The following is a 16,575-nucleotide window of genomic DNA, read 5'->3' on the forward strand; positions in this document are numbered from 1 at the left end:
ACCAAATACAAATATATATAAGTAACACTAAACCGAAAAAATAACTTAGTTCGAAACCTAAAGACTCACTCAGGGAAGAAAATTGTCAAAGTAGTGTGTTTGTCCCACCTGAAAAAATATGGTTTAATAACATGTTGTAAATGTTAGATAGAGAAGTGACGTTATCGTTGGAGTAAAAGAAAGAAAGAAGCAAAAATTAAAAGAATGTTTGGCACCGCCGCACCGGCCCATTCCAATTCGAAAAGTTAAAAAATTATCTACTCCACAAACCCTACAACGTGTGTAATCAATCAGTTTAACTTTTAGTAAGTATAAAATTTTAAAACTAAACCATATCTATGGGAAGAAAAGAAAACACTAAAAACCTTTTGGTTTAATATATCTTAAGTTATGTGGTATTCCTGCTCACTACAACTTGATTTCTTGATTTCAAGTACTCAAGTTCGCTCACACTTATCATGATTTCAACAAAATCGTTAAGGATAACAAAACTACTATTTCCTTGAAGGCTGGAATACTAATTCTAAATATAATTTGGAAGAAGCGATATAATTGTTGAAGAAAATCTAATGATGAAGATCTTTAGTTCAAAAAAAAAAAAAAAAATCTAATGATGAAGATCTGTGGAAAATGGGACCTAAACAGCAATAATTTCTGCAAAGGTCCCCCTCACCTATTTACTTTTTAGCAGATAGCGACCAGCTGTCCTCTTTTACTGTCGATTTTTCAATCACTTTTGATTGTGTTTTTTGGCCTTGTCCCTCGTGCGAATCTGTATCCCATATTGTTTTTTATTAATGACAATTTTAACGTTTGTGGCATATAATTTGTTGCCATAACGTGGTGCCCTATTTTCATCTCCAGTTCTCCACAACAGCAGGGAGATAAATAGGGAAATGCCATTAAGTTTGATATTAATTGCTACATATTAGAGTTTAGTCCAACTAGGTAGTCGTTTATTAAAGTCAAATACGAAGTGGTTAGATGCGGTTCAACCTTCACTTGAGATTGAATTCTACAATTCGATTTTGCGTTTAACCGTATACTTATAAGTTATAAGCAAAGTATGTTTTTAATTCATGCGACCGACCTCTTCTTGACTTCTTGTGAGAGCCATATGATTGATAAGGTATGGTATTGAGAGTTATGAGTGTACTCTTATTATACTATTCACTCACGAAAAGTTGATGAGAAATTACAAATTTATAGGGAAGTGGGAAAAAGAAACAGAAAATTAGGTAAAAGTTTCCAAAATGGCACATGGGTACTTTCTTGGGTAGTGAATTATCGAACATTTCTTGATTAATATACATTTTTTCTTTCACCGAAACTAAACAACAAAATGAATCTTAATGGCTCATTTAATCTTCAGTTACATTTTACTCTACTTATATAGAAAATGTTGTTGACATCGGAAAGATACTCAACAGTCCACACAAATGTAACGAACCATGCATATTTACTCAAGATTTGTATAATATTAACAAAAAGTTAATCAGAAGATACTACTATGTCTATAATTGAACCAGTGTACGATTGCTTGTCGTGTGGAATGAGATTTCAATAGTTTGTAGAAGAAAAAAGAAAAGAATGAATAGTGAGGAAGAGGTTATGAATTGACGCAGGGGTTTTCACGTGCTTTCTGCACATCCGTATCCATTTAGGTTTGGCCAAAGATTTTGAATCTCTATCTAATGTGAATATGGAACGTAGCATGTCGAGACCGATAGGTCCCTATTATACTCCCGGCCGACATATCGGAACAAAAACGATGACACAAGCCAGATGTAAAACACATACACTTCCTCGGATCATGGCTTGATTTGGTCCGGACCAGTTCAAAAGGATTTTGTAGTTTTTAATTACAATAAAGACAATGATAGAAGAAGAGAAACAAGTGTTAATTTGATAGATAGTGCACACCAAAGAGATTCCTTCCACATATTCACCTCGTTCTGCTCCACCCTTAGCATTCGATACCAATTGTGCTTCTCATCATTCAACACCTAGAAGCCGTTAATCAGTTATAGTTTTATTGTTAATGTTTTGTTTTTATCCAATTACAGTTAACTATATCCTAATTTAGACGTTTTGTGATAGACGATAGGTCGTTGTATGTAAACGTTTACTTCCTTTTTGTTTTGTTTTTGAAACGTTGGTATGTAGATTAAAGCTTTGGTACTTTCAGAAACTTGTTGACCAAACATCATCATATAATCTCGGGTATGATTGATATCTACGTTTGCAAAACAATCATATTGCATAAAATAAGTAAAATATTTTTCTCATTCTCTCTTATTTCAGGCATTTAGAAAATGCAAATACAGATGTCACATGGACAGAAAATTACAAAAGCCACCACTACTACCCTCACTGACTGACCCTACAAATTCATTTTACTCCCTTATTGCAAAAGGCCAGCAATTGCAAATTTCAAAATTTTGCATGCATATATAATTTTAACAGATCCAAACTTGTAACAAAGTTTTTCTAAGCGTTATACCCTTAGCACCAATAGTTTTATTTCTAAATTTGACATAATTCAGTATGCTATGTAATATATAACTAATTTTTTAATATTGTAATTTTGTACTACTCCATGTCTCCATCAACATAGCCTATTAAAATTGAAGTCGAAATTAAAAATTAGGAAAATGGCTCAAATCAAACTGCAGCACTTGAAAACTTAAGATGAGATATAGACACATAATTCACATTATAGTAGTTGCATTTACCACTCTTGAAATCAACGGACAAGGATTCATCTAGAAGATCATCCAACGGTCATAAACCCCTTGATGGTTCGAAATTACACAAACGGAATAAAAAAAGCAAAAACATTAAAATTCAAAGACGAATAAAATTACACAAGAGAGAAAAAGAGAGACTAATTCAGTAGTCGGTGGTTGGGAGCTGCTCGTGGGTGGTGTTGATGAAGAAAACCTCGTAGATGAGTCCGGCGATTCCACCGCCAACAAGAGGTCCGGCCCAGTAGACCCAGTGGTTGGTCCACGTCCAGCTCACCACCGCTGGTCCGAAAGCCACGGCGGGATTCATGGAGGCTCCGGAGAATGCTCCTCCAGCTAAGATGTTGGCTCCAACGATGAAACCAATTGCGATGGGAGCGATTGTTCCAAGACTCCCGTTTTTGGGGTCAATGGCGGTGGCGTAGACGGTGTAAACAAGCCCAAATGTCATCACGATCTCGAAAACGAAAGCGTTCAACACTCCTACTCCAGCAGAGAGTCCAAAAGCCGGCACAGCCTAAAAGTTTCCAAAACGTTAATTAGTTACTTGATGGAGAAGTTAGGTCAAAAACAGATAAAAATAACTAATTTTGACATACCAAGCCGCCGGTGGCGAATTTGAGGATGAGACAAGCGACGACTGAGCCGAGGAGCTGAGCGATCCAGTAAAGGATACCACGGAGGAGAGTGATGTTACCACCAACGAAAGCACCGAAAGTGACGGCAGGGTTAACGTGTCCACCGGAGATGTTGGCACCAACAGAGACTGCTACAAAAAGTCCAAAGGCATGAGCCAGTGCAGCAGCTACGAGACCAGAAGGAGTAGTGGCTCCGTTTTCAGTGAGCTTGTTGAAAGCCATGCCAGAGCCTGAACCAGCGACGACAAAGATCAAAGTTGAAATGAACTCAGCCAACGCTGCCTTCAAGGCGTCGGGACGGGTCGCCTCATCTGGACGGCCAACGGCGATGTTTCTGATCGGCATGATCGGACGGAGGCTGAGATTGAATCGTCGTCTTAGATGTTAGAAGAGTGAGGGAGATGTGATTGATGATGAGTTCCTCTGTTCTACTCTGTGCTCTTACTTATAATCTGAGGTGGCGCCTTCTTTGTGACTTGTTACCGGTTGAGAAATTATTTAGAAATAATAAATAAAAATTTAATTTTTGTTGAAAATTATGTGATTGGAGCGGGTGGAGATTTAAATTTGTTTTAAATAATTATGGGAACAGGCTAAACAAGTACATCGCTATGATTCCAGCGAAGCGGAACCGACCAATCTACGTGGCGGATAATGACTTGTCATGTTTGTACATGTATAGAGGTTTTGTCCTTTTTTTCATATTCTCTCTCTCGAGAATGATCTAATTCTAAAGAGGAAAAAGATTATTCTAGTAACTTTCTCCAACTCTTTTGCTAAGAGTTTTTTTTTTTTAACTTAATTAGTGGTAGAATTTAATCTTTCGAATATATATACGTTGTCAATACAAATCAAGCTCCAGAACAAAAATTATACTAAAGAGTGGTTACTAATTCATATGTTTAGTCATTTTGTTTCTTCCTTATTTATTATTAGTCGTTGTTTACTTTGTTATATTGTCGTTGTTTTCTCTTGGGTCTGTGTACTTGAAACATAAATAATTCTGTGTAGATAAAGTCATGGCTAGTTTTGTGAATTTGATATTCGTAGTGACATTACATGCTAACCATATCTAATGATTTTTTAAGAAAATATATTATCGTTAAGTGGAATTATGTAACATAAATGACATCTATGCCAAACCATCCGCTTTATCGTAATTCTTCCAATTCGCCCTCCACGTATACGAGGAAATTATAAGATGTTATCTTGTTTATGGCGCCAAATTTTATATGATTGTAAAAAGAAAAGGAAAAAGAATGATAATATTATTGTTTATGGCACCAAATTCTAACATTCCAGACCATCTCACAGTTTTTCACATATCATACAAATAGATAATATACACTATTTTAGCATTTTATTTTGTAGACCAATAATCTATATATATTAGACAAAAAGTATTGTGTGACGGCCCTCCACTTAAGGAAAAAAATCATTTATGAATATCCTACCACCACGATGCAATCTGTCCCTTTTGGGCGGTTTAGGTTTATTATTAGGCTGATTGGTACTGCTAGAAAGTGAGTATTCTTGATTAAAAAATGCAACAGTTAAATTGAATAATAATAATCTAAAGACGCGATAAATTAGTTTGTTATTTTATTTGAAAAATTATTTATAAAAAATATTTCGAATAGTTTGGCAATTTGTTCTTAAAATTACAAGTATATATAGTTTTGAAAATATAGTTTTAAACCAACTTGATGTTTTTTTAACTGTTGGGAGTTTTAACAACTTAACTAATTTTCTTTATATAAAAACGATCCCGATGGTTTATATAAATTCGAAGGGTTTAAAGCGATTGACTTATGTATAACCCACACATAAAACACATTAGTCGGTTGTGTTTAGAGAGAATTAATGAATTATAATAGGATAACCAAACCAACTATAGAAAAAAGAAAAAGAAAAACAAAGTTACTATCACATAACACGGGACGAAGTTGGATATCTATTACAATGTCTCTTTCCAAAATGTATATCTATAATCTCTTCAAACGAATTGTGTGACCTGTGAATGATAAAAACATGTGAAACTTTTTCTTTTATGTAAGTCGTGTGATTTTAGAATAACCTAGATGGGGATGGATTGTTAGGTAGATCCGTTGTTTTTGGGTGGATCGCATTAATGAATATTTATGGTGTACATCAGATGGCATGCATACATGCGAACGTTCTAGACTTGTAGTGATGAATGTTCCAGTATATATTTTACCATGTCACATGTACACACTTTTTTTTTTTTTTGTCAACATATGTACATACTTCTCAAAAACATAGTAGCCACATTAGTGTCTCCAAAACATTTAACCCTCGGAATTCCCCTACTTTAATTGTGACACTTTTAATGTCCTTAATGTTTTCCTCGCTCAAATTTAAACCTTTTTTTGAAAAGATGCATTTTTGGACCGTTCACCTTACCTATTATAACTAGTTATAAGATTTCAAAGCATTAACAATCTTAAACGTTGAAATAGCCAAACATATACGTGGACATAACTAAATTCATTCAATTTTTTTTTTAACAATACTAATTTGAAGTTTTGAACCATCATATTTATTTAAATCGAACCACAATGTATATTTTAGAAAAAAAAACTTGAACAAAAATATGTATTAAACATTTTTATGTAGATATATGAAAACGATTTTTGAAAAAGGAATCAAAGTGAACTAAGACATCATCATCTTACCAAAACTATTTTTTAATCGTTAACTATGAAAATGATTAGGTTTGGTAAGTTTGGGCATATTCTCTCTCTCTTTCTCAAGTTTGTGAATTGTGGGGTTGTGGCCGGTGTACTATTATATTCAAGTGCTCCAATTTAAATCATTGTTCATTTCTACGTTAATTAAAATAAAATAAATGAAATATGTTTTTTTAATGAAAATATTGTTATTGTGGAAAGAAGATTGGCTTCAGGCAACTAGGAAATTTATTGGCAAAAATGATAAGGCGCGCGAATCTCTATGATCATTATAAGAAGAACGAAGGTTTTAATTTGGGTTTTTGCTAGCGAGTACACATTTTTTTTGGGAGAACACACGTCTAGCTATGTGGTGGATCATGTTTGGTTTTTAGATGGTTTTCACAAATCAAAGATAGAATTAAGAGGATTAATTTAACGTTTATGGTTTCTGGATCTGAAATAGAGACTTGTATCTCGTTCAATGCTAGAGTTTTGTTGATATTGAGTTAAAAGGAGTTTTAATGTCACGACAGAATCTTACTGTAAGATTGTCGAAATAATATATAGTGAACGTCTGAAAACGTCTATACGTTGATTTTTTTTTATTGACATTGACTTTTTTTTTGTTTCTTGAAAATGCTTGGTTAAAATGATAGTTTATTTATTTAAGTTAAAATGATACTCATGTTAATTAGACCAATACGAGTATTCATCTAACAAAATTAATAAACAACAGAAGGTAATTTTTCGTATATTAGACCCAACATAATTAGTCGACAAAAGAGGGGAAAAAAGCTACAATAAATTTTCTAAATATGATCGTAAGCCGGCGAACTACAATCCACACCGCCCAATCTATCCATCCGGCCGGCCAATAAGAAAACAAAAATAGAGTTTTTTTTTTCCATGAAAAAAGAGTGTACGTCACATTATTATTGTTGACTATAAATAGCACAATTTTTTTGTCGACGACTTATACTTTAAATGATTTTTATAAACGTGATAAAGAATATTCAAATTTATTTGGCTCCTCAAGGCGAAATAGTATAATCACGTTGACAAATTAAGATATTATAAAATACGTGGCGTTGGCAATCATCTTAACCACAAGTTTTTTTTTTCACTCTAAAAACTATACAGTAGTTAAAATGTTAAATAATTAGAGTTAATTAATTTAAAAATTAAAAATACAATTAGAAGGAACTTGCATGTAAATTTTGGGTATCATAAATCGGCTTAATTGAGTGAATATTTGCAGCTTAAAAAAACCCATTGCGTTGAAAAGAAGAGAGTTTGATCAAACCATCCTTGCAGAGAACACTGGCCTTGAAAAATCCTTAGGCAACATTGTAATTTGTAAACCAGCCAAGCTGGTAAGCTGATATTGGAAGCACATACAAGAAACTTCATTTCTGAGGGTATGGTAGATTCTCTATTATGGTTGTTTGATCTAAATGCATATGTTCTTCTTTTTTATTACTGATCCATGTAGATGTAGGTAATATATCCCACTTAGCTCTTTTTTGAATTCATTTTGCTATGCCTTACGGTTTAGCAACCAACTGCCCTTTTTTTTCTTGCTAGTACTTATCATCTTTCAAACTATTACGAGCCAGGGTTCTATTATGTAAATACTATATAGTCTTGTAGAGTTTGGTATTTATGTTTCCATCCTTAGGTTAAATATTGTATCTACTATATAAGGCACACTTTGTGCAACGTTATGAATAAGAAACCTTTTATACATCTTAAGGATTTTGACATGGTATCAGAGCTAAACCTAATTTTTTAGGCTATTCGATCCTCTGTTTTGCTTGGAGAACTCTGTTCTTCTTGTTTTCTTTTGATTTCTCTCTTTTCCTTTGACCTTGGTATATCGATCATTCTGTCGATATATCTCTCTTGGAACTATGACGGACGATCAGTCTGTTTCTAAGGTTGCTTCGACGCTGACTTCGGGTTCTAAGTCTCGTCTTGAGTCTACCCGACGTCGAATCGACCCCTATGATCTCTCAGCTGGAGATAACCCTGGATCCGTGATCTCACAACCACAACTTCGTGGATCCAATTACGATGAATGGGCTATGAACTTGCGTCTTGCCTTGAGAGCAAGGAAAAACTTTGGTTTTGCGGATGGATCTATCCCTAAACCTGATGATGAGTCCGATGACATTGAGGATTAGTGGGCAAATAATGCTATGGTGGTGTCTTGGATGCAACAAACTGTAGCACCGGATTTAAGTAGCTCCCTCTCGCATCATGAAATTGCTTCGGACTTATGGACTCACATACAAAAGCGATTCTCGGTGAAGAATGGCCAAAGGGTCCAGCGTTTGAAGACTGAGTTGGCTAATTGTCAACAAAAGGGTTCTGCGGTGGAAGCTTATTATGGGAAACTTACGAAACTATGGACAAGCCTTGCTGATTTCCAACGTGCGAAGACAGTTGAGGAGATTGCCAAGGAACGTGAAGAAGACAAGTTACACCAATTTCTAATGGGTCTTAATGAGAGTGTCTTTGGTGCGGTAAAGTCTTCTCTTTTATCGCGTGATCCACTTCCATCTCTTGATGAGGCTTATCAAGTTGTTACTCAAGATGAGCAATCAAAGAGAGCGGGTAGGCTGATGGAAGAACGGAATGAGGGGGCTAGTTTCGCGGTTCGTGTGGCTCCGCGTACTTATTCATCTCCTCCACTACGAGATCCTTCGGCTGTGTGTACGGGCTGCGGAAGGAAAGGTCATTTGGCGGATCACTGTTTTCGTAAGATCGGTTATCCTTGGTGGTGGGGCGATCGCCCTCGTTCCAAACTCCCTACTACTTCACAGGCTGGTCCGGGTGGTTCAAGCAGTGATCGTCGTGTCTCGGTTGTTCCTTCCAAGTCTGTTGAACCTACACATGTTCAACATGTTGCGGCTTCGGTGTCTCTCGGACATACCAATATCACCGATGCTGATCGTGTTGGTTTTAGCGGGTTAAGTGATCAAGATTGGATCAAGCTGAAGGATATGCTTAATGCACGGTCTGTTGGTACTCATGATCCTCTTGCTGGTAAGTTTTTTATTGAGTCTTGGATTATTGACACTGGGGCTTCTAACCACATGACGGGAAGCATTGATTTCTTAACGAATGTTTGTGATATGGCTCCTATGTTTATAAAACTCCCTGATGGCCGGTTTACGGTTTCTACTAAACGCGGGATGGTCTCTCTCGGTTCCCATCTCACTTTGATAAACGTATTCTTTGTCGATGGCTTGCACTGCCACCTTATCTCGGTCTCTCAACTGACTCGAGATCGACAATGTCACTTCCAGATATCTGATCGGCTTTGTATTGTTCAGGACTGCATCACACGGACGGTGATTGGCGCAGGTGAACAGCAGAATGGGTTATATTTCTTTCGAGGGATGGCTGAAGCAGCTTTGACACAAGCTTTGGAGCAACAACCCAAGGAGGTGTGGCATGGTCGCCTTGGACATCCTTCTTCTACAACTATGGAGATGTTGTCTTTTTCGAATTCTAGTAGTAGCGGTTTTGATTCAAAAACATGTGACGTCTGTATTCGTTCAAAACAAACACGTGATTCTTTTCCTTTGAGCATTAATAAAACTTCTGAAGTTTTTGAGTTGATTCATTGCGACATATGGGGTCCTTATAGGACTACAGCAATCTGTGGTTCACGGTTTTTTTTTACAATTGTTGACGATTTCTCGCGTGCTGTATGGATATATTTGCTGCCATCAAAATCTCAAACTGCTTCGACTCTACGTGAGTTTGTTTCTTTGGTGGAAAGACAGTTCGACCGCAAGGTTAAGACAGTGAGAAGCGATAATGGGTCTGAGTTTTTAAGTCTTAGCGGTTTCTTTCGCGAGAAAGGTATTCTCCATGAAACTTCTTGTGTTGGAACTCCTCAACAAAACGGACGTGTGGAGCGTAAACATCGTCACATCTTGAATGTAGCCAGAGCCTTACGGTTTCATGCTCACGTTCCGGTTGAATTCTGGAGTTATTGTGTTCTAACCGCTGGCTACTTAATCAATCGGACGCCCACGACAGTGCTCCATGGCAAGACTCCATTTGAAATACTTTATAACCGACCACCTCCGATGAATCATCTTCGTATTTTCGGTTGTTTGTGTTACGTTCATAACCAGAAACACGGTGGGGATAAATTTGCTTCTCGCAGTACCCGGTCCGTGTTTCTCGGTTATCCTTTTGGGAAAAAGGGTTGGAAAGTGTACAATCTTGATACAGGTGTAGTTTCTGTATCTCGTGACGTTGTTTTTCTCGAACAGGAGTTTCCATTTGCTCATACTCGCTCGGATTCTCCGACTGCTCCGGCTCCGACTATACCGTCTCCTATTATTGATGATGATGAGTTCCTTACTTTGGATTTGGTTCCCTCCTCCAGTGAGGTTTTGCCGGCTGCAACTCCTTTGACCACGGAACCTCTTGTTTCTTCTCCGACACGAGTTGTTGTTTCGGGAGATTCTTCGGTCGTATCTCCGGTTTCCTCCCCGGTGACACAATCGACTTCTACTACTCTGCGTTTGGACACATCACGTGCTGATGTTGTGGCTGATTCTTCTGGTGTCTTGGATTCGTCTACTCACGACACATCTGAGCCTATGGGAAAAGGTTGTCGCCAAAAGTTTAAGTCTACACGCCTTCATGACTATGTGACTAATACGACTCATGCGGCGTCCGATGGGGATTTTGTTGAAACTTGTTGGTACCCTATCGACTCCTATGTCGACTGCTCTCAATTTTCGGATCACCATCGCGCGTTTCTTGCTGCGATCACGTCCGGTACGATACCTAGGACGTTTGCTGAGGCTATGGAAGATGAGAACTGGCGTGAAGCTGTGCGTAGTGAAATTACCTCTCTTGAGGACCAAGGCACATGGACGACGGAGACATTACCTCCGGGTAAGAAAGCTCTTGGGTGTAAATGGGTTTTTACGTTAAAATATCGATCCGATGGCACTCTTGAGCGCTACAAGGCTCGTTAGTGGTTCTTGGCAACAACCAGACCGAGGGGCTTGACTATACGGAAACGTTTGCTCCTGTTTGTAAAATGACTACTGTGCGTTCTTTCTTGGAAGTTGCGGTGGCTCGGGATTGGGAGGTTCATCAAATGGACGTTCACAATGATTTCTTACATGGTGACTTAGAAGAGGAAGTTTTCATTCGTTTTCCTCCGGGTTTCCGGACTGATGATAAGACACAGGTTTGTCGTTTACATAAGTCTCTTTATGGGCTTAAGCAGGCGCCAAGATGTTGGTTTTCGAAGCTCTCCACCTCTCTTAAGGAATATGGCTTCACGCAGAGTTTGAAAGACTATTCATTGTTCACCTATGCTGATGACACTCGGCGGATTCATGTGCTAGTCTATGTTGATGATCTTATCGTTACTGGGAACTCTCCTGCGGTTATTGCTGATTTTAAGACGTATTTGAGCTCTTCTTTTCGTATGAAGGATCTGGGAATCTCTAAATATTTTTTGGGCATCGAAGTGGCTCGGAACACTACTGGTATGTATTTATCTCAACGTAAGTATACACTTGACATCATTTCGGATACTGGTTTGCTTGGGGCGCAGCCTGTCTCTCATCCTATTGAACAGAATCATCATTTGGCTACGGCTACGGGTGCATTGCTTCCTGATCTGTTTCGTTATCGTCGTTTGGTTGGTCGTCTTATATACCTTGGGGTTAGTCGGCCGGATCTCTCGTATGCTATTCATTTGTTGTCTCAATTTAAGCATGCTCCGAGGGTGGAACATTGGGAGGCGGCACGTCGGGTAGTTTGTTATCTCAAGTCCAATCCGGGTCAAGGTATTCTTCTCTGTTCTGGCACTGATCTTCGTCTTACGGCTTGGTGTGACGCTGATCATAACGGTTGTCCCTTAACATGACGTTCTCTCACTGCTTGGTTTATTCAACTTGGTGGTTCTCCGGTATCTTGGAAGACACGGAAGCAAGATGTGGTTTCTCGTTCCTCGTGTGAGGCTGAATACCGTGCTATGGCCAAAACGGTTTGTGAGCTTCTCTGGTTGCGCGAGGTTCTTGTTTCCATGGGTGTTGATTGTTCAGCTCCGGTTTCTCTATATTGTGATAATGAATCGGCTATCCATCTGAGTAAGAACCCGGTTTTCCATGAGCGGACGAAGCATATCGAATCAGATTGTCATTTCATTCGTGATGAGATTGTGCGTGGTGTCATTGCTCCGCAACATGTTTCGACTAAGGTTCAGTTGGCTGATATTCTCACTAAGGCTCTTGGTCGTAAAGAGTTTGATGATTTTAAGCTTAAGGTGGGTATTCGGGACCTGCACACTCCACCTTAAGGGGGGTATTACGAGCCAGGATTCTATTATGTAAATACTATATAGTCTTGTAGAGTTTGGTATTTATGTTTCCATCCTTAGGTTAAATATTGTATCTACTATATAAGGCACACTTTGTGCAACGTTATGAATAAGAAACCTTTTATACATCTTAAGGGTTTTGACACAAACTTTTGCAGATAATCTTCAAGGTTTTATAGCTCTAACATTCAAGTGTGTGCTTTCTTCTAGGGATTTACAAGGCAATCTGAATAATATTATAGAGTCACCAAGGCGTGTTGGTCAATTGGAATGTTTAAAAAGATTATGATTTTCTTTGGTTCTTGAATAATTGCCTCTCAAATGGATTTTTTTTTTTTTTTTTTTTTTTGCAACCAATGTTATTGCTTGTGAAGTTATGGTATACAACATATAGATCGAGGTCGTGGTCGTTGTGGTACAAGGAATCAACAATGTGCGTCTACCAATGTTACACCTTTTTCGCAATTTGTAATTTCCTTGACTTATCGAGCTTCTTGAACATTCTTTGGAGATCGTTGGTGCTTATCAATATGACAAAACCATAGATTTGTATATGTTTCTGACCAAGACTGAAAATAATCAGGAATGAAACAGAAAACGTTATTGAAATCAAATTTTTAAAGATCAAGGTTTGATAATTAATTTATCCCTAGGTCCATGGTATCGATATCGAAACCGATGGGTTGCTTACAAGAAGTCTTCATCAAACAGCAAGATGAAGAAAAAAAAAATGGTAAATAAACTCGTCAAAAAAATGTCAAAGATTGTGAGGTCTGATTAAATTCTTGATCCAGTTTTGCGAAGTACTACTAGTTGCAGTTTTCGCATGATCCTTTCTAATTTACAACAAAACATGTAAATTCTCTACTATTAAACTTCAAAGATTTCTCGAGTTGGATAGGCAAAAGTTGCTAGTTTGATATTAAGGGACATGAATACAAAACACCACACAGATAGTACGAAAACCATCCCACTTAAAGAAACCCAAACTTTAGAGCATTCATGATTTACCTCTAATCATAGCTAGGTAGTAACACCGCTAGAAGTTTTGGCAAACGAACTCATGAAGAGGAGAGAGAGGGTGCCTTTCTTCATGGTTCTTCTGACGATAGCTATGCGATGACGGGGAGATTTAGGCTTATGCTTCTTACCCTGACCCATATATGGGTACGTGTACCTTATGTAAAAAGTTGCATCTCTGGCCATGAGTATATCCTCCTTTGGCGTCTCCGCATTCCCCATAGGTTCCACAGCCACCATTAAAATCACCAATTTTGACAGATCGGGATTAGCAGTAGCAATACCTTCATTCTCTTCGACGAATGCAAATTCCATGTATAGACGAATCCAGTCATATTTTAGCAGCTCTGATTCTTCCACCTGAAAAAAAAAAGCAAACACATCACATATTGATCACAGGAGCAAAATCAAAGTGAAACTTAACGGAGGGTCTTAATGAGATCTTACCAGGTAGAAACGCTTTTTATCACTGAAATCATTCTCTGGAGGCCAGTCAGGCAGTTTACGTCGGTAGCAATCAGGTCCTGGTCCGTAATGAAGACGCCCAGGTCCTGTTCCCCATACACAGATAAAGTCACACGACATTTAAGTGTGCATGCAGAAGGCATAAAAAAGACTGGAAACTAGCTGAGAAGAATTAGAAGAATTAGAAGAATAATATGAAAGGAATTATTCTGGATGAGAGTACTTACGTGGATGTTTGGGCTTAAACCTAGCAGTAAACCAAGTGACGGACTTCTTCTTTTTATGGTGGCCTAAGTGAACCAGGCTAGTTTGAAATTGTCTACTGTTCTCCTTCACAAGGAGAGTGATATGATATGTGCGATGTCCAGGTCAAGACTATCGAACTGGAGGTTCTTCCCCTGCTGTAATTAACAATTAATTAACTAAGGGAAACACTCAAAGAAAATAAGGAGGAGAGGAAAGAGATTAGGTTTTTAAATATTTACCTCTAACATATTATACTTATGGACCCCAATCTTAGCATATAAGATGAGAAAGGGGAGTTCATCATCGTAATTCTATTTTTTAAGCATGATAGGCGCAACTCCAACAAATCCAAAGCGTTTTGGTATCTTCAAATGATCAATTTCGAACCCCTGATTACAAATTAGAGGGTTTTTAATACGAAAATTAGAATTAGGGTTACAGCTTGGTGAATCAAAACGACCTAATTAAAGAGATAAAAAGAGGATGAGAGATGATTACATTATTACATTTCCACACTTCTTCCCAATACGCGACTTCTGCCTGGTACCCGCTTTTCCTCTTCTTCCTCGAACCGCTTTTCCTCCTCGTCACTCTCTACACCCATTCTTTGTCGTAATATTTCTCAACTTTGCTCGGTGGATGGAAGTGGAACCAATCGCGCGGCTGATGCTTTTTTAATCGACTTAGGGTTTTGTCAACAACTTAGCCAAACATGACATCATGCCCCTGCCTTATATACATCCCGATCCATTGTGGAATTTAGGAAATTAATAAAATTTTAGATTTTGAGAGATTTAATTTAGAAAAATACTTCTATTCATATCCTCCTTTTCATTTAAAAAATAAATTAAAAATAAATTAGAATATCTATACTAGTATTTTTGCAGCAGTTTTTGCTCAAAAATATTTTTTGGAAAGTTTTTACATTTAATGCATTGAATTTAATATTAGTTACCAAACTTCAAAATTAATTATAGGTAAGATTTAAAAAAATAAGGAAATATTTATACCTCATTCAAACATAAATATATGATTCTTTTTTATTTTTATTTGGATTTATATTTAAATTATCTTGCATTATTCTATAATACATTTAGTTAATAAAAATTGTGATTTTTTCCTGTATATTATGTAATACAAAATTTTAAAAACGGACATATATTACTCAATAGATGAATAAAAATAAGGGTACAATATCTCATATCATCTAAAAAATTAGGCAATAGTTTAGAGTTATATTATAAAAGAGACCAAAATGATTCTGAATACAAATGAGTAGAAAGCTTGATTTATCAGACATTCAAACTTTAAAAACTTTTATTTGGTTTATTCCGGTTCTTTATTTTAAAGATTTTTAAAAGGTTAAATATGAAAAATATTTAAAACTTTTAAAAAGTTAAATATGATAAATATTATACCGTAGATACACAATAAATATTAAAAATTAAGATGATATAGTGTGAGTTAAAATATCTGGAGATGGGATTATATAGCAGGACGAGTTTATCGATTTTTCTATAAATTAAAAAATATCATTAATTTGATGTTACAATGGTAAAACATCATTTCATTATTTTGTTAACACTTTTGATATGAGAGAATCAGTGTTCTAAAATGCGGTCTACGCTGGTGCCTAGGCGGCGGTTATACGCTATGCGGTGATCGAGCGTCTCGAATTTTAGCTATGCGGTAATTTATGCGGTTTTAAATAATTCGGACGCCTAATAGCATTTTGGCGGATATTATGCGGTCTACGCGGACGCCTGTACGGATTCTAGGCGGTATGTTGACTAAAATGATAAAAAGTACTGTAATTAAATATTTTTTAAAATATTGTTTTTGTTTCAAATAAATATTATAATTAGCCTCTAAAGTCTAAACTTATGAAATTTAATTTGCTTCCAAAGTAATTATAAACTTACATTTTGTCAATTTTACAAATTTTTGAATGGATTATGTTTTTTTTTGTTTAAATTGTGAGATTATTATAGATTCTAAACTATTTTGATAGATAAGAGTTTTGTTTTATGTTTTTCTGAAATTAAAGTGTATAAGTTTTCATCCTATATATATATGTAAATATTATTTTTATGTAAATATATATTTATATATCTAAAATATATAATCCGCCTAGATTCCGCTTAGGCACCCGCATATACGGTTAGGCGCTAGACGTTTGTCCACCGCGTAGCAAGCGCATAGCGCGTTTTAGAACACTGGAGAGAATAGACATATCTAATTAATTTGATTAAATAAATATTATGTTAAAAAAAAATTATATTGCGGTATTATATCGTTTATTTAACAATTATTATATAATTTTAATATATTTAACCAACAAATAAAACTTATAATTTATATATTTTAGTTATAAATAATTTTGCCGCAAGTCCTAATCT

At 36.5% G+C, this 16,575-nt stretch overlaps 2 protein-coding genes across 2 annotated transcripts; both read right to left on the reverse strand.

Moving 5' to 3' along the window:
- Window positions 1-2,710: 2,710 nt before the first annotated feature.
- On the reverse strand, window positions 2,711-3,935 carry GAMMA-TIP (gamma tonoplast intrinsic protein). The gene is made up of 2 exons (XM_010511130.3): window positions 3,347-3,935; window positions 2,711-3,264 (listed from the first exon to the last, which is right to left on the reverse strand). Exons 1-2 carry the CDS (start codon window positions 3,728-3,730, stop codon window positions 2,893-2,895), a joined length of 756 nt encoding a protein of 251 aa, XP_010509432.1. The 5' UTR covers window positions 3,731-3,935; the 3' UTR covers window positions 2,711-2,892.
- Window positions 3,936-13,338: 9,403 nt separating this feature from the next.
- On the reverse strand, window positions 13,339-14,269 carry LOC147943309 (UPF0725 protein At4g17990-like). The gene is made up of 3 exons (XM_087513089.1): window positions 14,158-14,269; window positions 13,913-14,016; window positions 13,339-13,825 (listed from the first exon to the last, which is right to left on the reverse strand). The coding sequence occupies exon 3, from the start codon at window positions 13,778-13,780 to the stop codon at window positions 13,469-13,471; it is 312 nt and encodes a 103-aa protein (XP_087369215.1). The 5' UTR covers window positions 13,781-13,825; window positions 13,913-14,016; window positions 14,158-14,269; the 3' UTR covers window positions 13,339-13,468.
- Window positions 14,270-16,575: the final 2,306 nt, after the last annotated feature.

This window comes from Camelina sativa, chromosome 5 (genome assembly GCF_030686135.1).
Source record: "Camelina sativa cultivar CO46 ecotype springtype chromosome 5, ASM3068613v1".
NCBI lineage: Eukaryota > Viridiplantae > Streptophyta > Magnoliopsida > Brassicales > Brassicaceae > Camelina > Camelina sativa.